The sequence below is a fragment of the Cinclus cinclus genome, chromosome 1 (assembly GCF_963662255.1).
Source record: "Cinclus cinclus chromosome 1, bCinCin1.1, whole genome shotgun sequence".
Lineage (NCBI taxonomy): Eukaryota > Metazoa > Chordata > Aves > Passeriformes > Cinclidae > Cinclus > Cinclus cinclus.
Genome location: NC_085046.1, coordinates 110,410,845 through 110,436,892, shown reverse-complemented (window position 1 = coordinate 110,436,892; position 26,048 = coordinate 110,410,845). Strand labels below are relative to the sequence as shown.

The 26,048-nt window shown below is 44.9% G+C and overlaps 3 protein-coding genes across 3 annotated transcripts in view; 2 read left to right on the top strand and 1 right to left on the bottom strand.

The window, feature by feature from the left end:
* Nucleotides 1–12,875, top strand: part of PRKDC (protein kinase, DNA-activated, catalytic subunit) — an 82,820-nt gene extending 69,945 nt beyond the window's left edge. The window contains exons 74-86 of the mRNA XM_062501556.1: nucleotides 45–256; nucleotides 1,221–1,308; nucleotides 2,027–2,170; nucleotides 4,914–5,118; nucleotides 5,696–5,763; nucleotides 6,029–6,249; nucleotides 6,561–6,653; nucleotides 8,544–8,633; nucleotides 9,849–9,920; nucleotides 10,003–10,204; nucleotides 10,642–10,830; nucleotides 11,420–11,559; nucleotides 12,576–12,875. Of these exons, the coding sequence (XP_062357540.1) occupies nucleotides 45–256; nucleotides 1,221–1,308; nucleotides 2,027–2,170; nucleotides 4,914–5,118; nucleotides 5,696–5,763; nucleotides 6,029–6,249; nucleotides 6,561–6,653; nucleotides 8,544–8,633; nucleotides 9,849–9,920; nucleotides 10,003–10,204; nucleotides 10,642–10,830; nucleotides 11,420–11,559; nucleotides 12,576–12,780 (1,929 nt within the window). The 3' untranslated portion in view covers nucleotides 12,781–12,875. The remainder of the gene's footprint in view (nucleotides 1–44; nucleotides 257–1,220; nucleotides 1,309–2,026; nucleotides 2,171–4,913; nucleotides 5,119–5,695; nucleotides 5,764–6,028; nucleotides 6,250–6,560; nucleotides 6,654–8,543; nucleotides 8,634–9,848; nucleotides 9,921–10,002; nucleotides 10,205–10,641; nucleotides 10,831–11,419; nucleotides 11,560–12,575) is intronic.
* An 8,363-nt stretch (nucleotides 12,876–21,238) lies between these two features.
* On the top strand, nucleotides 21,239–23,424 carry CEBPD (CCAAT enhancer binding protein delta). Its single transcript, XM_062501543.1, has one exon. The coding sequence runs from the start codon at nucleotides 21,374–21,376 to the stop codon at nucleotides 22,403–22,405; it is 1,032 nt and encodes a 343-aa protein (XP_062357527.1). The 5' UTR covers nucleotides 21,239–21,373; the 3' UTR covers nucleotides 22,406–23,424.
* Nucleotides 23,425–24,622: 1,198 nt separating this feature from the next.
* The window catches only part of SPIDR (scaffold protein involved in DNA repair), a 191,544-nt gene continuing 190,118 nt past the window's right edge, over nucleotides 24,623–26,048 (bottom strand). Inside the window, exon 20 of the mRNA XM_062488813.1 lies at nucleotides 24,623–24,945. Coding sequence (XP_062344797.1) covers nucleotides 24,814–24,945 — 132 coding nt within the window. The 3' untranslated portion in view covers nucleotides 24,623–24,813. The remainder of the gene's footprint in view (nucleotides 24,946–26,048) is intronic.

Genomic DNA, 26,048 nt, shown 5'->3' with positions numbered 1-26,048 from the left:
TTTGAGGACGACCAAAGATGAAAGCAGTGTCTGTGTTTTTGCAGCTTTCTTCGGTTCCCTGTTGGCAGTTCATTGGTTGGATTAGCCAGATGATGGCACTACTTGACAAGGATGAAGCAGTAGCTGTACAACATACTGTTGAAGAGATTGCAAATACCTATCCCCAGGCACTCATCTACCCTTTCATGATCAGCAGTGAAAGTTACTGCTTCAAAGATACTGCAGCTGGCTGCAAGAACAAGGAGTTTGTAGAAAGGTGAATTTGCAGTTGGAGTAGCTCTTTTGTGTATTTTCTATTCGGGAATGGACAGATTCATTTATTTTTCCTACTCAAACTCTTTTGTTTAGTGAGCACAAGAAATATTAGAGGATAGTCTTGAGTTTTCATTTAAAGGCACAGAAATGCAATACATCAGCTCTGTCAGTGTCAGACATACTCAGGTTGGTGGCATGAAAGTTAAGTCTTCCCAAGATAAAACAGAAAGATAACAGAGAGGCAACACCTTTTTCCTTTTAATTCTGTAGTATTGAACATCTATCATCCTTCTAATACCAAGAGGAAGCAGCTGTGTTTAAATAGAATAGATGCTCATACCAGACTTCTGAGAGGGCAGTGAAATGGATGCATGTTATCTGGGGAATGACAGCTCTTGGCTGTGGTGTGCTCTTATTCAGTGTGCAACATGCTTCTTCTCTTACAAGCCTTCCCTTGTCGCTTTTGGCATGCAGTAATTCTTGAGTTAATCTCCAGGCAAAAACCAGTTTCTGTCACGCAGTGCTGCAGAACCACTCTTAAAATTTTGGCTATTTTTGCTTTTTTCTCAAATTTGATATATTTGCTGAATAAATTTTTGCTGAAAATAAAAGTATGAAGTCACATGTTTCACGGACAGTGTCACCCTTCAGTACCTGTTGTGACAAGGTGCATGATCTGGTCAATGCCTGTGTCTGTTTCAAGCATGCTTTCCACTCACCCAGCAAGTTCCTATTTTCATAGTGGAACATATGATTAAAAAACTGGGAGCTGTGTGGCCTGTTTAGTCAACATACAAAGTCATGCAGCCCAAAAGGGAATTCCGAGGGAGTCTTGCCTACCTACATCTGAATTATTTTACCAGATTCTTGTATATAGCAGACAGTCTAGATCATTGCATATGTGCAGGTGAGGTGGTGGTGGTAGTTCCTGTTGCATTGTGATGCATTTTTCTCTTCTTTTAAAGGATCAAGAATAAGTTGGATAGAGGAGGAGTAGTTCAAGATTTTGTTCGCTCCCTGGAGCAGCTCTCTAGTCCTGTAATGATTTTCAAGGTAAAGTGTACTTTTTCCCCCTTCCCCTTCATTCCTCTTCCTCTGTTCAGAAGAGCAAGTGCTGGGTGGAGCCTGACACAGTTCAGTTGACACCACAGCCACAGGAAGTGGTTCAGCCCAGCACCAGCTCATGATGATGATGATGATGTTGGGATGCTGTCAGCAGCTTTCACTGCTAATGGACTCCCTCCCTTGTGACAGATGGATGTTCTGCTCCAGCCGTTTTCAGCTTTCCCCTTCAGAGTCTGTGCCCTGCCCCATAGTCAATCTTCCTTAATCATTCTGAAACCCTTACAGAATGATCATTTATTGCCGTCTTTATAATTTTGGACTACTTGTGTTCAACTACTTGTGTTTTTATGCTCTTTCCCTGCTGGGTCTCCCTGTCTATGTTCTGACTTGTTTGTTCAAAGGATTCTTGTCCTGTGTTTGGTGCCACTCTTGGCCCCACAGAGGCTTTCTTAGCATTAAACATTATGGTAGTAAACATAATTATCATAATAAAGTAGAAACACTTTATCAAGACACAGAATGAAAGGAGAATATTTTCCTAGTCTTTTGGTTGCTTTTATTTTTTTTCAAAAAGATACATAATATAGTCAACATAATGGTTGACTATTAGTAAATACAGTAACCCCAGTGCAATCTGAGTGGCCTGCTGAAGAGGAAGGGTCAATAAATCTTTTCTCAGGACTCATCTGTCTTCTTCTCTTTACAGGATTGGGCTGAGGATGTCAAAAATGAGTTGTCAAAACCTCAGAGAAACAAAAAGAAGCTTAAGGAATTGTATGAAGGAATGTACAAGAATTTGGGAAATTTGGAGGCTCCTGGCCTTGGATTGATGAGGAAAAGGTTTATTCAGGTATATGTGGTTACTGAGTAGAGTTGACATCATAGCTTTTCTAGAAGGCAATAGAAAGTCAAACGAGAGAACCAGATCACAGCTTTTACAGGTGCTGCAGGACTTGATGAGACTTGATCCAGTCAAGAGTACAGGACTGGGATTTCTTTGCTAGAAGCCATGGACTTAATATAGTTCCCTTTCCACTTCTAACTGCCCTGCAGGGATAAATGTTCTGTCTTACACAGCATCTACCTCTCCTGTCCTGCATGTTGCCAGGTTTATAGGACCTGAGCCTCTAATCATCTGTGGGAATCTGGCCTTGTTTTTTGTTCCCTGATGCCAAGGATTTATGAGCACCTTAGGGGGTTTTGCTGTATTATACTATTCAAATTTGCTGCCAATATGAAGTTACTTATACAGAAGAGTTACAACTGTGTAGAATTAAAGAAAAGACTTTACAAAACTGACTGAATTCCAGAGTGGTGAAAATCAGGATAGAAAATGAAGTGACATATGTGGCAAGAAAATGTTGTTACCCTAGTATCATATAGAAATTGTGTATTTTAGCTGACTACTGCAGTTCAAGAGCAAAGTCTTGATGTGTGATGGTTCTCTGAGAACATCAGCTGTGAAAACTCATGGGCAATCAAGAAGGAAAAGCAAATGTTCATCATTATTAAGAATAGAGAACTAAACATGGATTTGTACATTGGCATAGCAGCCTTCTCTGACTCTTACTTCTTGAACCTTATAGTCCTTGTCTGCAGTGTTCTTGGCACAGATATAGTAAAATTGGATGAGGTTCAAAGTGGCAAGGATCTTCAGAGGTACAGAATAGCCACTTTACAAGCAACTTCAGTATTCCTCCAGTTGGAAAAGGTGCAGTGATGCCAGATGCAATAAAGCTCTTAACATCAGTCCCATGGCTGGACTTGGTGAACCTAAAGGTATTTTCCAGCCCTAGGAATTCTATGATTCTGTCAGGAGTGCTGAACATGAAGTGAATACCCTATGGAAGTGGCAGGTTCAGACCAGTGAGAAGTGTTTCCACATTCAGTGCACACTTAGGTGCTGAACTCCTGCTGCAGAGTATTAGATGTTTTCATGGGTTCAAATAGCAAGCAGGTAAATAACACGGAGAGGGGGCAATGCTTTGAGAGCTTTTACATACAAATGCACTCTGCCGGGTCCAGAAGTCCCTGAGCTGCAAATTGCTGAGGCCAGGAATGTGATACTCCTGTAGAAGGAGCTTTCTGACTGTGCTTGTACTGTATGTGCATAGCCCCGTGGCCAGGGCGGGGTGCATCCAGCTCTCTCCCATTGTGGCAATCCTTATGTCAAATTAGCATTAGATAAACTAACCTGGGTGTCTGTAGGGAGATTCCTTCCCCCTGAGTGGGAAAGGTGGAGGATGAGAGTGAGGTGGAGTCAGGAGGAGGTGAGGTGATAACAAAGCAGAAAGGGTAATTGGGAGTTTAGGGGCACACTAGCCCTCTGAATGTGTTGCTGTGAGATAAGATGGGTCTTTGATGATAATGACTTTAAACTTCAGAGTGGGGGATGAGAATGTGCAGGATGTGCCGGGGTGGGGGTAGGGAGAGGGGAGCAGCTGTACAGGGTACATGCACAGCAAGGGACATAGCACAGCAAGACACAAGCACAAAGGCTGTTTGGATTATTTGTGTTCCCACACCAAAAAAAAAAAAAAAAGGAAAAAATCCGTGGTTCTTTATAACGCTGAAATGTGCAGTATTAGAGGATACAGGGAGAAGAGCAGTGGAGATGCTGGGGAGGGATATCAGGGTTGTTCCCCTCTGTTAAAGAGAAGAGGGAGAGTAGAGAGTAGTTGCAGAAGAGAGTCAAGATGATGGTGCACAGGCTCTGAATTCTTTGTTTTCACAATGCATTATTATGAAGAAACAAAGTATGCTGTGAGAATAACTCTATGATTTCTACTGTCCTTGCTGAGGAAAAAGCAAGTTGTCTTTTGATTGACTCATAAAATTGCTCTACTATGTACTTCAGGCTAATTTGGAAATAGATTTGGTGATAAAGGTGTTGTTGACTGTAACAGTCTCCTCAAAAGGATAGTGCTTTTTGCATTTTCATTTACTACAGTGAAATAGCTTTGTCTTCATAGCTTGGTGCAAAAATGATCAGGCATTAGAAAAAAACATCTTTTCAAGCCATTAATACCTGGCCCAAGAAGGAGCATTTGGTTTTTCAAGAACCTTGAATTATGAACACAGGAAGTCAACTCGGTTAACTACTTGTAGATAATACTTACTTTGTTCATTAAATGGATCCATGTTCAAAACTTTGCTCTTTTCCTTTATCAGGATATTTCAAATACTTTAAAATATGGTTTTATACATTTTATGACCAAAATTATTGCTAGGCAGTAATACATCCACGAATAATAAACCCGATAATAAATAAAACATGTAAAACATTTCACAGAGTCACAGAATGATTTGGGTTGGAAGGGACCTTAAAAGATTATCTGGTTCCAGCACCCCGCCATGAACAGGGCCACCTCCCACTAGACCAGGTTGCTCAGAGCCCCTTCCAACTTGGCCTTGAACACTTCCAGGGATGGGGCATCCACGACTTCTCTGAGCAACCAGTTCTGGTTTTTATTAAGAATTTCTTCCTAATATCTAAACAAACCATGTGTATAGATAAAAAGGTACCCTTTTGGTGCTCTTGTGTGGTTTCTAGCACTGTGTGAACAGGTTTCTTTTCTATAAATGATTGTTAGGCTTTTGGGAAGGACCTGGATCATCATTTTGGAAGAGGTGGTTCAGAACTGTTGGATATGAAGACTAGTGACTTTGATGTGATTGCAGCTTCTCTCCACTCAAAAATGAATAAAATCCATAAAGAACCCGGGAACCTCAAAGAATGTTCACCATGGATGAGTGAATTCAAAGCTGAGTTCTTGAGGAATGAGCTGGAGGTTCCTGGTAAGTTCCCCTTCAGTGTCAACAGTGAATCGTCCTTTAGAAGAAAGTTGCTCTTGAGCTTTATTTCTTCTATTGGCTATATGACCCTTCTTTCTGGCCTTAAGCCTTATCTGGCCTTACTTGAAATATTGTTCACTCATTATCTCTTAAATCCATTCTTGAGCTATAGTCCTGATTTTTAAAATTGTATCTAAGCTTGTATCTCTTACCTAAGAATTTAGGATTTTTCTGAAGGCCTGACTCCAGGAAATCTGATCTATAATTTCTAAGGGCCTGACTCCAGGAAATCTGATACATAAATCTAATACATGTTTAAATCCAGTTTAAAAAGTTTGTGTCTTCTAAAACCACCAGGAACTTGATTCTAACAGCTAAACAAGGAAAGGGTATCAGTGATTCACAGATAAAATCATACTGTGTGTATGTTGGATCTTTGTTACGCATTTAAAAATATTTTCTTCATAGTTGTCATTCTACCAATTTGACAGAACATTTGAATGCGTGTTCTGGTGTTAAACACACTTCAAAATAACATCAGGCTATGTACTAATATTTTTTTTTTCCACTACCACTTCAGGTCAGTACGATGGAAAAGGGAAACCACTGCCAGAGTACCACGCAAAAATCTCTGGATTTGACGAACGGGTATGTTTTTAAGATTGAGTCAAAATCCTGTGTGATATAAATCTGTGTCCATATACCATTCGAAGAATTTGGTAGTAACAGGGTCATTGCATGTTTACATATCTTGCAGCATACAAAGGAAGGGCTGCAAGTGGGCATTTGTTCTTCTAAATGAGTAACTTGATTATGTCATCTAGGAATGACAGATATGCTTAATTCCAGTGGTGATTCTGTGAGACCAAGTCTTCTGTCACGAATATTTTTCTTTTTCTTGTCTTTTTCCAAGATAAGTGTGATGGAATCCTTGAGGAAGCCAAAACGCATAACAATCCGAGGCAGTGATGAGCAGGAGTATCCTTTTCTTGTCAAAGGTGGTGAAGACCTGCGACAAGACCAACGCATTGAGCAGCTCTTTGATGTAATGAACATTATCCTTTCCCAGGATGCTACGTGTAGTCAGAGAAACATGCAGTTAAAAACTTACCAGGTCATCCCCATGACATCAAGGTAGGCCTTTATCTTGAAGGGACAGAAATCCTTATGTTAATATCTATTACTTTTGGGATGTTGGAAAGTGGTAATTTTGTGTGCCAGATGCAGATTTGAGAGTGTTTTGTGCTTTGGCTTGATTTATTATTTTCATTTTTCTTTTAAACAACACTGAAATTTCTATGTCTGAAAACTGCTTTTCATAGTATGTTTAAATTGTTAGCTTTTACTCTTCTTTTAACAGGCACTAGAATGTGTTGCTTCCCATTTGTGGTGTTCCTCTAAAATTCAGCTCTGAGCTACTTCTTATCTGACTTACTTTGTTCCAGACTGGGACTCATCAAGTGGCTGGAAAATACTTGTACCTTAAAAGAATTCCTGAAAAATAGCATGTCTGAAGAGGAAGAGATCAGCTATTACAGGTGATGCTTGGTTTAGCTATCTGCTCTAATAGAGACTGCTACTAATGGGTTTTGGGATAACTGATAGTCTTGTGGCAGGATTTTTTTTTTTTTTTTTAATTGAAGAATAAAAGAAAAGCACTTATAAGCAAGGAGGCAGATTGTACTTCCTGACCCAAATTAGTAATTGGCAACTGTTTGTTTAATGAGTGCCATTGTAGCTGGAATATCCTCCACCCAGCTTGTTTAAACAAGAGGCTTATAATTATAATCGTGTGTGACGTCATTATCATCACCATTTCCTTATCAGCAGATTGATTTTACAAGCAGAGGATTTTGATCTCTTGATTTGATCAGGCAGGAAATGGACTTAGGTCAGTAGGGGGCAGGGGAAGGGAGTAGAGGCAGAGCTATTCAGAACCTGGGTTCAGCAGTGAGTTAGTCATGGGGGGTGGAAATTGGCAGCAAATTCACAGAACACAACTGTAACAGAGCACGCTCTCTGATTTGATATAAATGCTGGGTTTGAATAAATTATGTTGCTTTCTCGTGATTGTAATTGCAAGTTTAATATTTGTAAAATTTATTTAATTCTGGCATTTCAGCCAAGTTCTGTCCTGGAATCTAGAAATGTGGTTTAATTTACAAATGTGGTTCTTAGTTACATAATCTCTGTTTGGGTTTGTCTGAGTGTTGTCATCATTTATTTTTACTAGTTAACATTTATGGGGCAGGTTGGAGGAAACTCCAGCGTGGAGGTTGGACTCCAAAGAGTCTTTATTTCTATGGTTATTTGATTTGTGAGCAGTTTAGGAACTGCTAGAGTTTTTGCATTGCTGCTGTCTGATTCACTGTTGTGAGCAGCAGTGGTATTTATGTTGATCTTAATTCACTGAGTGGGAAAGTGAAGGAAGACTCACATGGAACCATCTCGTGAGGGAAGGAAATTTATAGTATGCTCAATGTAGAAGATCAGTATCTTTCTAAAAGCAGGCTATAATTTATTTTTTAAAAAAAACTTTGTTTTATTGTGTATATAGACTTTAATATTTTACCATATGTTATTCAGTCAAGACAATTAAGACATTTTATATTGAGCTATGGTGGAGTGACAGCACTCACAAAGGAAAATTTTGGTTGGGGTGGGGGGGGAAAGCAACTTTCTGAATTTTTGAAATCCTTTTCTTTATCCCAAAGTGATGGGCTACAGTCTGAACTGATAAATGCTTCTTAAATAGGAATGGCAATCTGTTTCTCAAAACATGCTTTGCAATGAAGAGAGAAGGTGCCTGCTCTGCTAAGTTGCTGCCTCTCTGAAATAGAAGTTTAAGGTCTGATGTATTTAGTAAAGATGGGAGAAAAATACCAGATTATTTCATAAGCAGTGCAGCTAAAGAATACTAGCTTCTTATGATAAATACCCTAAGTTCAAGCACTCATTCCTCCTCTCTTGTGCACACTGAGGAGATACCAAACTGCCTTCCTGCATTCCCTGCTCATTTGGAAGGACAAAGGGCAGCCTGTACTGTGGTGAAACTGCATAATGCTTCTCAAAGGCTACTAGACTGTCAAAAATTTCCCTTTCCCTCCCTGGAGAAATTATTTTGGTTCTTTCTTCTGGAGGTATTCACAGTATCTACTGAGAAATTAACACCTTTGAGATGTCTGATCTTCTGTCAGATATGACTGAAGTGTGTTCAAAGCTGGAGTGAAGGAGATGAATGGATCAGCCTATACTCTGCATAAACTTCATTCCCACATCAAGGCTAAAATTAATGTAGGCTGTAGCTTCCTGACTTTTTGTTTGCATTAAAATTTTATGGGTCAGAGCAGCACACAGCCTGTGGATAATCAGATAGAGGGTGGTGAGATACAGGGAAATCATTGGTACTTATCTTTTTTTATCCCTAGCCCAAGAGGACCTCGTGCTACCTATTCTGAGTGGCTGTCCAGGATGGGTGGGAAAGCACAGGGCATCTCTCGATACCATGCTATGTATAGGTAGGTGTCAAAAGAGACCTGCATGTGAAATACAGAAGCTAGTGTGCATACACGCAGAGATATAGAAATTCCAGGAAAAAGAAATTATTATCTGCATTATAGTATGATGGTTAGATGTGATTTTTGCTCATTTTACTGCCTTGTCTTCCTGGAGATGCTTTGCAAAATTCCTCTAGCCAAAAATCCTACTGAGAGTACAGGAATGCTTCCAGAAGCTTGCTCACTTCCTTTAGAAAGTGTCTAGAAGCAGATGCTGCTCTTCAACTTTATTTTCTAGGCGTCTTGTTCCTGATTATGCAGTTAGGTAGGCTGCCTCAGAGCCTGAGCATCTGCTGGAGTTGGACAGAGAAAATCACCATGATTCACTGAGAATTGAAGAATATTTGATGCTCAATTCCTTGAGCATCCTCTCAGAAGAATTTCCACACCTTCCTAGATCTAGCACTGTGGGTGGTAAAGTGAAGTATCCAGAGCATTTCTTATAGGCTCATAACCTGCTTAAGCAACTGTCTTGCTTTTTAAAGGAAAACTTTGTCTCATTTAACTGAATTAATACTCGTATTCTGATCCAGAATGTGCTTTTGAAGTAATTCCCAATCACCCACACTCAGTCTGTTACATCAATGGGCTGTCCTCTGTTTCTCAACTCAGCTCCTTTCAGAGGGAAGTAGACTGGAAGGAAAGCACCTGGCACATTTAAGCTCTCACAAGCATTCAGAACTGGATATGGGCTACAACAAAGCCTCCTGCCCCAAATCTGCATGGCATGAGTGCCCTCAGTACCAGTCCTGTAGTTCTGTTGCTTCCCCTCTGCTGTGCTACTTTGTAGTGTCAGTATAGCCTCAGCCTGCTGCTGAGAGATGTAACTGGGGCCTTAATTCCTCTGCTTGGAAGAGACTGTCCAGCCAGAAAGAGCATGATTGTATTGCTTTATTAAAACTTAACCCAACAACTTAATTTTGAGGAAAATACACAAAACCACATATTCTTTTGGATTTTGAAATAACAGTCTTGGAAATAAATGCTGGGAGAAAGAAGGAGGATGGGGCACTTCTAATATCAGATAAAATTTGATGGGGTGAACCCTTTGTGGCTTGCTGTACCGTTTACTGGAGTAGGCACCGCATGCTGCTGTGGTCATGAGCACATCTTGACTTTCAACATCCAGCAGGCTGTTATTTCAGCAGCCACCTTTACTTCTCCACTACTTTGCAGAAATGCCAGCCGTACAGAAGCAGTCACATCCTTCAAAAGCAGGGAGGGCACTGTTCCAGAAGACCTGCTGCGGTAAGTGCTGCTGATGGCTGCATGTTGTGAAACAAGTGTTGGTATTTCTCTGCATTCAACAAGCCAGTTCTGCTTTGTTTAGGCGAGCCTTTGTGAAAATGAGCACATCTCCCGAGGCCTTCCTGGCCCTGCGCTCCCATTTCGCCAGCTCTCATGCACTGATGTGCATCAGCCATTGGATACTTGGGATTGGAGACAGGCATCTGTCCAACTTCATGATTAACAAGGAGACAGGTGGCATGGTGGGAATAGACTTTGGATACGCTTTTGGTGCAGCCACACAGGTATTTGTTTTCAACTAATTTGTTGCAGCTTTTGCATTTGGTATGTGCGATTACACGTGTGTTCTCAGGACTGAATCTGATGCTCTTCAGGTTGCCACTGTTTTGGTGCAAAATAATCTTTGCAGGTTATTTCTAGTCAATTGAATAAAATGTGTGAGTCTAGATATTCTCAGACAAGCAGTGAGCTGTGGAAGTCCACAGGGTCAATATGGTGGTATTTTACATAATTCAACCATGGTTTCAACCACTATCACTGAATACTCATGACTAGAGCTTTGATGTCACATCTTGGCTCAGTTCTACTTTTGCATGTTATTTTCAGTGAAGTGACAAAGAGGTTTTCAAATCTTAAGAAGAATAAAATATTCCCATTTAACTCTTCAGTTCCAAGGCTTCTTACTTCTTGTTTTCTTTTGCCTGTCCTTCCCCTTGGCTAGTTCTTGAGCGTGCCAGAGTTGATGCCCTTTCGCCTGACTCGCCAGTTCCTTAATCTGATGATGCCAGTGAAAGAGTGGGGACTCATTTACAGCGTGATGGTGCACGCCCTGAGGGCTTATCGTTCAGATCCAGATCTCCTCATCAGCACCATGGATGTGTTCGTGAAAGAGCCTTCTTTGGACTGGAAGGTGGTGTTTTGTCCTCTTTTGTTTGTTTTTTTTTTCTTCATGTGAAAGTTCTTAAACTGTAATAAGAATAAAACTGATGAAAAAGGAAGTATTCCTTGAGGCTCACTCTCAGTACTCCTTTTATCTTTCTTTGTTTTATTAAGTCCTCGGAGAAACTGAACTCCAAAGTATTTGAAATGACAAAATTCTATATTGATGCACAAAAACCAGTAGCATATGTCTGTGTTATCAGTGTACTGTTCTTTATCTTTCATTATAATCTTAAAGAAGTGGATAACTCTTGATCACTGTTATGCCATTTATGGCACTAGCATAAATATTTTCAACTTTTTGCATTCAGCCTCTTAAATTTACATAACACTGTATATATCAAACTAATAGTTACAGAGAAAAAAATCTGAAACTAGTTGCACTTCAGTAACTTCAGCAGTAAATTAAAGTCATAGACAAGTTAGATATTATCTCACTGCTTTGTCCTCCACTGCATCTGCAGTTAAGATACTGGCTTGGCTTGCTATGATCTGTGCCTTAAAAGCCTTTTTCAAGTGTGTGATTTATGATAAATGGGACAAATATGTTTTCTCCTTAGAACTTTGAACAAAGACAGCTGAAAAAAGGAGGCACGTGGATTAAGGAAATAAACACATCTGAAGTAAACTGGTACCCTTTGCAAAAGGTCAGCTATGTCAGAAGAAAGCTTACAGGTGCCAATCCAGCAATAATCACATGGTAAGATGCTCTCCTTTTGCTTTACACTGCTCCACTAAGAGCTTTGGAAGGCTCCTGTGTCAGATTTTGCTCCCTTTGGATAGAATGGCAGCTAGGAAAAGAAGAGACAGACAGGGCAAAATTTCAGCAGACCTTCTGTCAGAATCATTCTGGTCCATGTACAAGCTCTCTGAATCATACTGCCAGCCAAAACACCAGATATCTCCCAGTGAGTTTTCTTGCTCCAGCTCAGGCCTTCTGAGCAGTTTTACTGCTCCTGGCAGCACATGCCTCCCCTCCCTGTCAGGCTCATACTTCTCAGTCCACTGTTCTTTGTGTTTGTCTCCACTGCTTTTAGGGTAGGGATAATATTTAAATTAATATATGCTTCTGGTGGAGGATTGCTTGAAATGGAACCTGTACCAGCTGTAGGGGAGGCATGGAGGAAAGTTGCTTACAAGAAACATCACATTCAAATCTGGTGGCATTCTCAGGTTATTTATGTCAGTCTAGTCAAGTCTGGCTCAAACCAGAATGTCTTTTAAGTTCAGTTAAAAGTACAATTAATCCCTTCCATCCTCTCTTAAAAAGTCATTTTGGATTAATCAGGGGAAAGACAGAAAAGCAAAGAAAGCAAGCCTGTTTTAAAACCATACAAATATTGAAAAGTGCAGGACTTGGGAGGAGTCCCTTTTGCGGTCAAGGCTGAACTGGAAAAGGCAGCAAAATACTTGTTACAGACACAAATCAGGAGAGCAGGTAAAGAGATCAACAGCTTGGATGTGAAGTGCTGCATCCTTCTTTCAGCTGGAGACCTTTGACAAAATTGGCATATTCATGGTAAATATCCACTACTAAAGAACCCCTGAAACCACCAGTCTTCACTCTCCAAGCCTTCTACAGCTCTTGAGCAGCCTCCACATCTTGATCTCAATTTGAACTTTATTTTTCAAGTGCTGTTTTGTGTTTAAAAATCCGTCTCAGATTTTTTGCTTGTTTCTTTTAGTAAGAGCTTATTTTTGTGTTCTCAATTTCAGCAATGAGCTGCGCCTGGGCCATGAGAGGTCGCCTGCTTTTAATGATTTTGCAGCTGTGGCTCGTGGTAACCCCAATCATGATATCAGAGCCAAAGAGCCTGAGGATGGACTTTCAGAGGAGACCCAAGTGAAGTGCCTCATCGATCAAGCAACAGACCCCAATATTCTTGGCAGAGTCTGGGAAGGATGGGAACCCTGGATGTGAGGAACTGCCATCTACAGCCCTGTCTGCCAAGGGACCTGTACCCTAAAACACAGCTGCAACCAGATCAGAATTTTAAGGCCAAAAAGGAAAAAAAAAAAACCTCTTAACTGTTTTTATCACCAGTTAACTTGACTAGTAGAGAAATAAACTTTGTGTATTCAAACCGCGATTTTTGTTTCTTTTAAAAAAATTTTTCTTGTGTGTGGTTCTGGATAAAGCAGCTTTATTGTCTTTGTGTTAAAATCAATGTAGAAAGAACTGGAGATGCTATAGAGCTTAAAGATTTATTTGAAAAGCACTGAAATCCCTCAATGGAAAGCACAAATTCGTGCCCTGCCAACTTGTGGGCATCAGTGTAGCGATGTAGTGAGTCTGAGCTTTTCTTTTGCAGAGACCTTGATGACAACTGAAACCATTCTACAGCCACATATTTGTAGTTAGAACTTGAAGATTTTCATATCAATAGTATCAGTTGACCACGTGGTGAAATTAAGCAGAAAATGGCTCTTAGCTCTAGTTAACACCTTAAGTATCTGAACAGCTTTTTCAGTTCTGGATAATGAGATAATAACGAGACTGGTTTTAGCAATTACAGGTTATACCGTGTTATCTTTGTCCTTTGGAAGTCTGCGCTGCTCACACTGTTTTATTTCCAAATTATTGTTTGGCCCAAGGCAGAAGTAGTCACTACTGGGAGAGCTGAGCACAGTGAGCTTCATGCCGTAACTGCAGCTCAGCACAGGAATGTCTGCTGCACTTTGGAACTGGCATATGCCAAACTGTGGAGGTTGTGCCAGATGTGATTCTTTGTCTCCAGCAGCTAGTTCTCAGGTGCGCTGGGTTTGGCTGGGATTGAGTACGTTTTCTTCAGAGTAGCTGGAGTGGGGCTGTGGTTTGGATTTGTGCTGGAAACTGTTGATAACACAGAGATGTTTCATTATTGATGAGCAGGGCTTGCACAGAGACAAGGCCTGTTGTGCCTCTCACACAGTGAGGAGTCCAGGGCTGCAGAGCCAGGATTGCTGACTCCAGCTGACCCAAGGGCTATCACATACCATGGGATGTCATGCTCAGCATATAGAGCTGGGGGAAGAAGGAGAAAGAGTGGGGAGATGTTCAGAGTGATGGTGTTTGTCTTCCCAAGTCACCATCATCCCAGCTTTCCTGGGAAAGGCTGACCACCAGCCTGCCCAGGGGAAGCAGAGAATGAATTCCTTGTTTTGCTTTGCTTGTGTGCACAGCTTTTGCTTTAACCCATCTTGATCTCGGGCTCTGAGTTTTCTCACTTTCCAGTTCTCTCTGGGGGGATTGAGCAGCTCTGTGGGGCTGAGCTCCCAGCTGAGGTTAAACTGCAGCATAGGCAGAGAGGGAGAAAGAGAATTCTCTCAAACACTACTGTTGCTCATTACCCAGATTTACTGTAGGATATAGATTTAATTGAGGCTTTTAATAATTACATAAAGGGCGTAATAAAAATTAGTCTTTGCCCTTTCACTGCCTACGAGATTTCCCTCCTGCCTCTGTGGCAGTGGGGCAGTTCTGGTCTTGCTGAGGGCCACGTCTGCTGCTGGCACCAGTCTCAATCTGTCAGCTGGAGAGTAAAGAAATCTGCCTTCTGGATGCAACTCCATGAAAAACTCACAAGGAGGAAGATTGCTGAGGCCTAAAGAATGAGGAGGGAGCTTTTCTGCTTCAAATATTTTTTCAGCAACAATTTTTGTTACCCTTCTTCTCAATAAATATACTCAATGGTTTGTGTCACTAGTGTTATAAATCAAGAAATCAAAAAGGTTTTTATCACTTTATTAATTAAAAATAATATTCAGATGTATTTTTGTAGAGGAAACATTTAAAAATAAAAATAAGCTTTCAGCTGTATACCTCATTTCAAAAGTTAATTTAGGACACTTTAATCACACAAGCTTCCACATTTACCCATTTACAGAAATTATAATTAGTGTACGGTAAGGTTTGGGGTTTTTTTTAATAAAAGAGTTTTATACACTGTGTTTTTATACACACTCTGTAAGATGTCATGGTGTTTTGTTCTTTTGATCTCTGCTAGCAATTAGGACTGCAATCTTATAACTCAAACTTGGTCAGGTGAGGTACCCTGGCTTTCATGCTGTCACTATACAAATATAAGAAAGTTTAAAGCACAATAAAAAAGGCAACATGAAAAGGCAGGGGGCATTTAGAAATTAAGTGGCTGGGTGCACGAGGTGTTTAATAGCACTTCTGGTACATACCTCAGATAGTTACTGAGTACTTTGACCTGCACTGCAGAGGACAAAGTTTAGGTTTATACTTTAACAAGGCTCTTCTCGATACCCTCAGCAACAGCAGATGTTTGTGCACAGCAGGCCTCCCTCCTTGCCCTTTGGGAAGGGGAGTTGGAGCCTGGCCCTTCCTGGGAGAGGGGGCTGGGGGTCACCAGCCTGTGTTCTCTGCTCCCTGAGGTCCATGGCAAACGTCCTCAGGCTGGGGGTGAAAACCTGTGAGCCAGGCAAGAGTGGCACTGGCTTAGAACACGTTCATGACAATTTAAATAGCTAAAAGTTCCATTCTGGCCCTAGAATAAGTGCAATAGTGGGAAGCCTCAGCTACACCAGTCCATATTAGTCATGTGTTTGTCAAGCTCATGTGTCAGCTGAGACACAAAGCACGAGGGCGGCTGGGTCTTCAACACAGAGACACATCCTGTGCAGAGCAAGTGGAGTTCCCCTAACTTTCTTTAGGGAGCTTTCACCATGAAGCTGAATGGTCCTGGAAATAACCTCCAACATATGTGAATGGCAGCTGCCATCCCCAGGCCTGGCTGCTCTCAAGTAAGATGCAGCAGCTAAATGGAGAGGCTGGAGCCAGCCTGTGAAGCACTGACACAATACAAACCACGTATTGCTGGGCTCAGTGCTTTACTGGGTGGGTTTATTTGGCTCCCAGAAAAGAGTTAAGATGATGTGAAGATCAGAGTCTCATGATGCAAAACAAAACTTGGGAACTATTCACAAGTACAGCAGAGTATTTCCTTCTCAGATTAAATAACCAGATGGATGGGCACTATATCTGGAAATCCATTAGTTGTATCTAAAAAGTTATGTAAAACATTAGCATATATTCTCACTAGATTTTTATTAGAGTATAGAATGATGTTGTGTTTAAGATAATCCTTGCCATCCCTGCCAATCTTGTAATTTCCCTCTAGCCAAGAATAACAGTACTGCTGAATCCAGAGGAAAAGTCTGGAACTGCCTCCTACTGTCTCCCAGCTGATAGAGAGGTTCCTGCATGCTGCTTCTTGTGCTCTGGATTTTCCCCCTTGGTCCCCACCATTGCTCCCCAGTTTAAAAGTTATCTTGAGGTCTCTGTGGCTGAGAGGTGATACAGCACCAGCACACATTTGGGCACAGGAAGGAGCCTATGAGATTTCCACAAAAACAATTAATTTGGCTCATATTCAGACATGGAATAAGGAATAAGCTCTTCTGGTCTCACACTTAAAGGTTTGGCCAGCTGCTTCCAAATGTAAGCATCTATGTATAGACACACTTCTCTCCAAAATTCTTGTTTTTCAAAACCAAGGGTAAGGATTTATTACCTCTGCTTTAAAACATTTTTTTCCCCTGAGGCTGAGGGTCTGCCGAGTCACTTGTGCCTCATTTGGAAATTACATGGGCTTTAAAATTTTCAAGTTATGTTGCCTGTAAGAAATGGCACCTGCCCATAGAGCTCACACCCTGACAGACACCCCCAGCACCAAATGGTGTCACTGGTCTTGTAGCAAAACTACCAAAGAGCCACACCTTATGACAAACAAAGATGTGTCCAGAATAGGGTGTTTACAGGGGTGTTTTCTTGTTGCGAAAAGGTTGGGAAGTCTTTTGGGCCACAGAGGTGATCAGGTAGCTGAAGCATCTCTCCAGTGAATGCAGGCTGAGAGGTTGTTCAGCCTGGGGAAGAGAAGGTTCTGGGGATACCCAATTGTGGCCTTTCAGTACCTAAAGGGAGCTTGCAGGAAGGATGGAGAGGGGCTTTTAATCAAGGTCTGTAGTGACAGGACAAGGAGGAATGGTTTTAAACTGAAAGTGGTTAGGTTTATATCAGATATTAGGAGGAAATTTTTCACTGTGAAAGTGATGAGACTCAGGAACAGTGAAAAGACTTGGATGCCCCATTCCTGGAAATGCTCAAGGCCAGGTTGGATGGGACTCTGAGCAACCTGATCTAGTGGAAATTGTCCCGGCCCGTGGCAGAAGGGTTGGAACTAGAGGATCTTTAAGGTCCCTTCCAATCAAAACCATTCTGATAACATGAAGGAGTGGCCATAAGGAAATGCAAAAGTTTTGGTTACAGTTTCCACATTATTTACAGGGTGGGGTTTTTTCTTCATCTTTTTGATGGGATAGAAGAGGGTAACATTGACTCTACTTGTCCATTACACTCACAGTAAATCATACGACACAAGATTTCATTTGATTGCACAGAAGATGTAGCTGTCCATTTGATCACATGAATGGGTATTCATGCAAAACCTGTATCAGGAAAAAGTTCTGAGTATCCACCAAAGAGCGTGAAAAAAAAAGGAGCACATGTTCTGACACATTTTGCTGCAGTAGCACTTGGCCTTTTGGGAGCCTGGCTATGTGGACAATCTTACTCAACAGCTCAGCAGCCACAGGTGCAGCTGGACAAACCCAGCCTGGGCTGGGACTTAAATGCCTGGAGTGAGACAAAACACAGAGTTTCAACTAAACTAGCTAAAAGGAAAAATCTGCTCACTTACCATCGAGTTTTTCAGCTGCTGAGTGTAGGGAGGACACAGGCAGGATGAGTGCAATGATGTACAAGTACAGTACAAGTGACAAGCAAAATACTGTGCCAGTGCTTCAGGACAAGGGAGAGGCACAAGCCCTGGCAGAGGTGGCACGAGTGGGCAGCGAGGGGCTGTCCAGCAGTCACTGTGCTGGCTGACAAGCCAACAGCAACCTCAGGCAGGTACTGTCCCTCCCTAGGAATGTGCAGGCAGGATTTTTGACTCTCCCCAGATTACTTGTACCTCCTCATTTACGTGTCCCATTCCCTTGTCAGTCCCCATGTGCCATTGCTGGCTTCCAGCTGATAAATGAAAGAATGCTTGCATTCCTGCTGCTTTTTGCAGGAAGGAAAAACACAGCAAAACAGTCCTTCATCTTTTTTCCCCCGCTGTCAGCTTGGTCTTTACCCATGAATTCCCCAGGACCTGCTGTCCTGCTGGTGCTGTCTCAAGCCCATAATACCAAGAGCAGAGAAGGGCTCCTTAGGCTCCCCAAGACTATCATGGCCTCACCACACTCCTAGTCCTACTGTCCCAAAAAAGTCCTGCATGCTGGGTTGCTGGAGGTGAGCATGCTGAGGCACTACCTTATTTCCTTACCTTCCCTGAGTGGCCTGTTCCCTACTTATGAAGAAAAACTAGTTAGAAAAGAGTGTGATTTAACTACCATCCCTGAGAGGGTCAGGGTCCTGGTGTTTCTCTGAGATTCACAGACAGCAGTCCAGAGTAAGTCAAAGTTTTGTCCTTTTTTCTGCTACTTAGAGAAAGATTTCTTGTCTTTTCTTGCCAGGTTTAAATACTATACTTGATTTGGAGCATGAACCTCAAGAAAATTTTAAAGAATTTATTCTGAAATTGAGATGATCACCTGCTTCTTACTGCTGTTTAAAATACTGGATCCCAGAGACAAGGCGTGACTAGGTGGGTTAGGTACTCAGCAGGAAAGATGAGGGAAATCAAGGGCTTGTCTGTACTTCACTGCTCATGAAATTACATATGCAGATGGGAACAGATTCAGCTGCTGAGATGCCAGACAAATCCACCCCAGGAAACAGCAGAGCCTGGGTGTCATCCTGCCTTCAGTGCACAGCTTTGCTAAGTGCCAGGTATCACAGAGCTCACATGCTCCTGGATGCTTCGCTGCAGGTGTTGCAGCCCCCCAGGGCTTCACACCCTGCATGGCATGTGGGAGAGTCCCCTCAAACATTCTCCTGAAATCACACACCTCATCCTCAGCAACAAACACAACCAACTCACCCTCCAGGGAGCAGCTCCTGCTGCTTGGATTTAGGGGACGGGCATTGACAGGTCCAACCACGAGTTCTGAACACACCTCCAGGTCCTGAACACCCTGTAGGCAATTCTGCACTGTCTGTGGTGGGGCTTAGATGTGACACAGGTGGCTTATATTGAGGTTTGCACAGCAGGTCTGTGCCTTCTGCTGAGGGATTTAGAGAATGTAATTGCCAAGGAGGCAGGGTGCCCAGCGGGGGTCGGGTGACCTGGCTGGAATTGGGTGTCTTTTTTGGAGTAACACATGATGGGCCTTAAACAGGCGTGTTCAGGCTGGCACAGTGGCATGCCAACGCTGGCTGACCTTTGGGGTAAGGACTTAGGTGAGCTGGAAGTGTGTAACACACTTCTGCATGCAAACAGTTAAATGAGTGCTTTCCAAGACAAATCATAATTTTATGACTACAATGGGTGAGATCTAACCTCTTCCAGCAGAGCAAGGAGGGGGAGAGAGCAGATAATCAGACTGCATCTCATTTTTGAACTACCTTCCCATGCCTCATGCATGCACTCCTCTACACTTCGTACAGAGAAAAAGGGTCCAGGAACACCACATTCCATGCTGGAGAGCCAGGCCATGCCAGAGTCCTGCATCATGAATGGACCCCAGAAGCAGTCTGGGGCATATAGAAGACAAAAATTAACACATAAAATGGTCTTCGACAGCATGTAAAAAACAAAAGCAACCATTTTTGTGTCACTGTCAAGTTCATGGTTAATGCTAGTGTAGACAGAGGTTGTGCACAGACAGAGGTTGTGTCATCAATCCTCTGATGAAAAAGGAAATCAAATTTATATAAACTCAATACATCTGGCAGTGCTAAAGTTAAAAGCAAAGCCTGTCCAAGTGAAACCTTACCTGCCAATGTAAAACCCACCTGCCAGGCACTGCACACTTACCCTGATCCCACAAGCCTTCCCACTAGGAGTTTACATCCAAAGGGAGAGCATGTACCAGTCTTGTTCCCAGCTACTTAGGTTAAAATACACACCCCTGTGATAAACAGCTGCGGTCCTGCAACAGCTGCGGTGGCGGCAGATGGAGCCCTGCCCGGAGAGGGGCAGCAGGCACGGCATGACGGGCATGTCCCCGCGGTCCTCAGAAAGCCACCTCCGGGCCAGCGGCACCGCGCTCCGCAGGGCACAGCTCCATGCCAGCAGCGTCAGCTGAGTGCTGGGCTGGAAAGTCAGCGCCTGGGACAGTCCTATCTTAAATATAGAAGGATCTTCTGGAAGATAAATAAATAAGTAAATATTTTTTAAAAGTGAATTTAAGGGCGTTTTGTTGTGTGTTACTTCAGTAGTTCAGTCGGTGGTGCACCTGGGGGCAAAGCCAGGGTTTTAGAAACTCTTACGTAACTAGAAAACTTGTCTTTTAGCTGATCGTATTTTCAGTTCTCTGATACTTGCCAATTTAATAGTAGTAGTTTGTGGGATGCAAGGGGGGCAGGGGACAACAACATGCATAATAAATTAATGCAAGGTTTTAAGAGGCATAACTTCACGCAGACAGCGTGAGGCAGCTAAAGATGCCTGAGAGACCCTGCCCCACCAGAATGTCCCGCCACAAGAAATCCAAGCGGCCACCCCTCTCCCCAGAGAGGGGGATTTAACATCCTCCTCGGGCGAGGCTGCCCGTGCTCCAGCGAAGGGAGCTGAGCCTCCGGAGGGCGCTCGGGTGATGCACAGAGACGCGCGTGGGGCAGGCAGCATCTTCCCCGTATCGCTCCGTCCCAGGCGCCGCTGGGGAAGCGCGTGGGGGGATGCAGCGTGGTGCTGGTGGCGGCAGCGGGGTAAAATCAGCTTTTTCAGCCAGTTTTTCCGCTGTCCCTCGTGGAAAAAGGAAAACGAGCGCTCACTCGGGGGAATGGGGTACCGGTAGCGGCGTCGGGGCAGCGCTCCTCGGGGAAGGGACGGTGCGAGGAGGGTGTCAGGCGCCCGAAAAGCACCCACACCGTCCCATGCCCGCGGTGGGGGCACCTCGGACCGCGGCCACCGTCGGCCGGGAGGTGGCAGCTCGCCGCGGCGGCAGCCCGGCCCCGACGGCCGCGCACCCCACCCGCTCCCGCCCCCGGGTCCCCGGGGGTGCCGGGAACAGTCGTTCCCCGTCATTGGGGCAGGAGGCGGGGCCCGCGCCGTATAAGAAGGGACCGAGCGGGCGTTTCACTCCCAGGTCCTGAGACGCCTTGTCCCATCCCCGCCTCCTACCGCTGCTCACGGCGTGACCCGACCCCGGATCGGCCCCCTCGGGGAGGCGACGGCGGGGCTACATCGGCAGCGCCGGTGTCACCGAGCAGTAGCAGCGGTGTGAGCAGCAGCAGCAGCAGCAGCAGCAGCAGCAGCAGCAGCAGCAGCAGCAGCAGCAGCAGCCCCGCTCCCACCTGCCCGTGACAGAGGCTGGAGCTGCGACCGTCGCGGAGCGGCGTTTGGTGCCCGCGCTCCGGAGCCCCCGCGCCGCGGCCGTGCGGCGCCGCGTCCCGCTCGCCCATGAGCGCCGCCGCTCTCTACAGCCTGGACTCCCCGGCATGTTATAAGAGCTGGTGCCTGGAGCCCGCCAACTTCTACGACGCCAAGGTGGGCAGCGGCGGCGGGCCGGGTCCCGCCTGCAAGCTGGGGGCCCGCGGCGGCTGCGGGATGAGCGGCGAGGAGGCGGGGGGTGGCCTGGGGGGCAGCGGCACCAACCTGGCGGAGCTGAGCGCCGCCGCCCCCGCCATGTACGAGGACGAGAGCGCCATCGACTTCAGCTCCTACATTGACTCCATGTCTGCCGTGCCCAACCTGGAGCTCTGCAACGACGAGCTCTTCGCCGACCTCTTCAACAGCAACCACAAGCCAGAGCGGGGCGGGGAATACGGCGAGTACTTGCCACCGGGCGGCGGAGCCGGCCGCGACCCCGCCAAGGACCTCGGCGCTGCCATGACCACCCTGCTGGGCTCCGAGCCCCGCACCGCCTCCTCCTCCTCCTCCTCCTCCTCTTCCTCCTCCTCCTTCTCCTCCCGCGGCGCTCTGAAGCAGGAGCCGGACTGGAGCGACAGCGACCTCTCCTCCTCGCTGCTGCCCTCGCAAATCGCCACCTGCGCCCAGACCATCATGAACCTGAGCGGGCAGCCCACGCCGCCCACGTCCCCCGAGCCGCCGGGCAGCAGCTCCCCGTCCAGCTGCAGCACCCGCTCGCCGGGTCCCGCCGCCGCCGCCGTGCCCGGGCCGCCTCAGGGCGTCCCGCCGGCCGCCGCCGCCGGGGGCAAGGAGCGGGGCGGCAAGAAGTGCGTGGACAGGTTTAGCCCCGAGTACCGGCAGCGCCGGGAGCGCAACAACATCGCCGTGCGCAAGAGCCGCGACAAGGCGAAGCGGCGCAACCAGGAGATGCAGCAGAAGCTGCTGGAGCTTTCGGCCGAGAACGAGAAGCTGCACAAGAAGATCGAGCAGCTCACCCGGGACTTGACCAGCCTCCGGCACTTCTTCAAGCAGCTGCCCAGCGCCTCCTTTCTGCAGGCCGGCTCGGGCACCGACTGCCGGTAACCGGGGGGGGAGCGGGACGGAGAGACGGACTCCGGGAGACGGTGGATAAATACCTCAGAGGGCCGTGCCGAGCCGTGCCGGGCCGCGGCGCCCCGGGCAGGGCCGGGCCGGGCCGGGCCGGGCGCGGCAGGAGGCGCGGAGCCGCGGCGGGACCTGCCGGCCCGCGGCCGCGCTCGGAGTGCGGCAGCGACGTGGGGCGATGCCCGGGTCTTTCACCACGAAACTTGCGAAAAAGGGAAAAAAAGCTAAATATTTTTTGTTTTCTTCTCTCCCCTTAAATTATTTTTGTAATGGTAGTTTTCGTCTTTTCTACATTTTACTCATACCGATGCAGCTATGGTACATCTGTTAAAATGATCCAAAATCCCATGTATTTAGACAGTAGAATGGAAACAAAAAAAAAAAAAAAAAAAGACTGAGCATGCTCAACCTTTTATATCAGTTTTTACAGCATTTCTAAGAATAAAGAAAAGCATTTTAAATCAACCCTGCTCTCGTTTGCTCTGTGTCGCGACAGCAGCGGGCTGGCGGCGGGGAAAGCAGCGCTGCCCGGGACGGGGCTGAACACGGGTGGGGAACACGGCGAGGGGGGCCCAGGGGCCGGGAGGGGAGGTGAGGGCAAGCGAGGGGCCCTGCGTTACTTCCCAAAGATCCAGTGAGCGATGCAGGGGTGGGAAAAACCGTGAGACCCCTCGGCCGCGGTGGTTGCAAAATCTGCTCCCCCCGGAGCCGCATCGCTGAGCCGGAGTGCTGAGTCAGGGGTTGCCGTGGCGCTGGTGGGACCGAGCAGCTGCACAGCGAGAGAGACTGCTCTGTGACCAGGACTGCCAGATGCCGTATCCCATATACAAAAAAAAAAAAAAAAAAAAACAACAAAAAAACCCACGTGCGTAGGACTCCAAGAACACCATTAAAAGAATCTCTAAATGAATTAAAAGAGTGTTTAACCACTAGCTAAAATTCCTGTTAAAAAAACTTCTAAAGGGTTTCCATTCCCGGTGATGCAAAGTTGCACCTACGCTAACATGTTCCAGAGCTGGGACCAGCTGTAGTTGAGTCCCAGAGGTGTTGATGCCCTCAGGCTTCAGCCCACTGCAGGAGAGGGACGATTGCACTGATCCTGGCTAGTGAAAGTGAGAGTGGGCAACTACTGCTCATCCCAGAGTCAGTGGTCACAAGGACTTTCACCGATCCCTGCTAGTGACAGAGCAGCAATGTTGCTGCTCATCACTGAGTGAACAGATCACAGAAGATCAGGCAACTTGTCTAAATTTCAGTCGTGCAGTGTTAGAGCACCTAGAGTATCTGTAGGACACTGGCAAATAAATGGCCTGACACAACAAGCACCTCCTGATTTCCCAGAGACTCAAGTCCTAAATGGTTTTGAAGGGGCAACCCCAGTCTCACGTACAGAACTCTTACACAGGAAAGGGCTGTCATCTCCTTTTTCATTACAGAGAGGCAGGTGAGAGACTGAAATGCTTGGAGGAAGTGGGGAAAAAAAGGGGAATTCAAAAGCTGGGCCATCCCTTTAGTAGTTGTGACATCCATAAGACTTCTCACTATTGGCCTGAGCTGCAGAAATGACCAGTGTGGCAAGTTTGCTGTTCCTTTTCTGCTGGTTAATCACATATGGGGCCTGCACAAACCCACTCATTCCTCTCCCTGTAAGGGGCTTTTTTAAACCATGCAGGCTCTAACTCTTATATTAATTCTTGCAATGCACACAGAGGAAGATTTTTGCATTTATCTGATCTGTAGTCTCCACAGTTTGGGTGGGGGTGGTTGTGTGGCCTACAATGCAGTTTGCTCCTTACCCATTAAAAAACACCTATAATGAAACACTCTTCGTGGGAAGCTACAGATAACATACAACTTCTATGCTGAGAGACCAATTAGCTGTGAAACATTAACTTTATATGTGTTCAAATCTCTGTCTTGTTAACAACTATTGCAAAGTGATAATTCAGAATTCAAGCACCATGCAGCATTTTGCAGCAAGTCTGGAATACACTGATAAAACTCATCTTAAACCAACATTCGCTGCCCATAGCAAGGTATTTATTTCAAAAATATCAGTAAAATATTTTCCATTGACACATAATAAATACAGTATTATTTTAAAAAATCACAACCAGTCAAAACTTCCAGAAAAACATACTTTACATTACATAACAGCAAACATGACAAAGAACTGTATTCTTAGATTCTGCACTGATCAGAAAGAGTTCAGAAAGTTGAACAATATATGGGTATTTTTTTCAGTGTTAGCACAATGTGCTTTATAAATCACAGTTTTAATAAACTATCTTAATGCTTATCACACTTGCATTATACATTATCTGTGGCACTAGTTAACAGATAATCACATTACAAAGTCCACAGATACTATAATAGCTGACTAGAGTTCAACTCTGTCTTGCTGCAGCTCCCAGAACAATTTCCTCCAGCGATACGCAGTTGGGGTGACTGGTTACAGAGTGGACGTAGCAGTTCAATAACCCCACCTCCTTTCCCAGCACGCTCTGCACCTCGTAAGTCTGCAGGAGTAAGAGCATGGTGAGTAAAACAAACAGTGCTGGACATTCTGTTCTAGGCAGCATTCAGCTGGGAAGATGCAGCATGCAACATCCTCTTCCAACAGACAATTTTTTAGAAGGACTTGAATGGTGCATTAGAACTAATGGAAAGAATGAATATATTTTCAATAATTAGATCACACTCCTGTCTCAGTTGCTGCCCTACCAGGCTTTAAAAATGAGCTGTTTAAAAAAGAAAAAAATTACTGGGACTTTGAACTTGGTTTTGCTGAAGCATAACCTACACACGCTCCCTTTACTACCTTCCTTTTCTGACACTTGCAGGACCTCATGTGTGCTGGCAATGCGTATATACATACTGTATGTTGATGACCTGTGCCAGCTGATCCACTAAAGGAAAAAACATTTTGTAACCCTTCTCTCTTGTAGCTTTTTGTGGTTCATGCATTACCAACACCAGCACCAACACAGTCCCTCCAATTTAATGATCCAACCGGCATTTTACCCCTGAGCTGTGCCTGAGCAAATTCGCAGAGGAGAGGGATGCCAGGCTGGACTAAGAGGAGACAGCATGTTAACACAAGAACTGGTAACACTCATAGCTGATATTTGACTTGAGAGGGTATCTCAGAGGGTGGCAGGCTCACATTCGCTTCTTTCCTGCAGGACTTGCCTACAACCAGCCTCTGACTGTGCCCCTGCCTTCATCTGCGCTGTGCTTCTGCACAGGTATGTGATACCCACGGCATTGCCTGGCTCAAGGTATAAACAATCTTTTTTATTTTTTTTTCCTCTAGATTATTTTTACCCCAGACCGGTTCTGCAGTCCAGTTCACTGTGCAGCTGCACAAACAACTCTACCGATGTAACAGAAGGGCTGCCACAAGGTGAGGAACAAGTGGCCAGGGCCAGTGAAGGCTAAAACCAACCTCTCTGCCAAAAGAATTGATTACAAAGCTACACCCTTAGAAGCTTCAGCAGCACTGGCAAAAAAAATGCCACCTCAAATGGTATTTCTTGTGATTAATCTTTATCCCTGTGTTTCAGCCAGGGAATAAAAAAATCTGAGTTGCCAGACTTCTAATACTGGCATTATACACATT

What these genes read in the sequence shown, in the direction of transcription:
- CEBPD (XM_062501543.1), top strand. Translation starts at nt 21,374, where the DNA reads ATGAGCGCCGCCGCTCTCTACAGCCTGGACTCCCCGGCATGTTATAAG.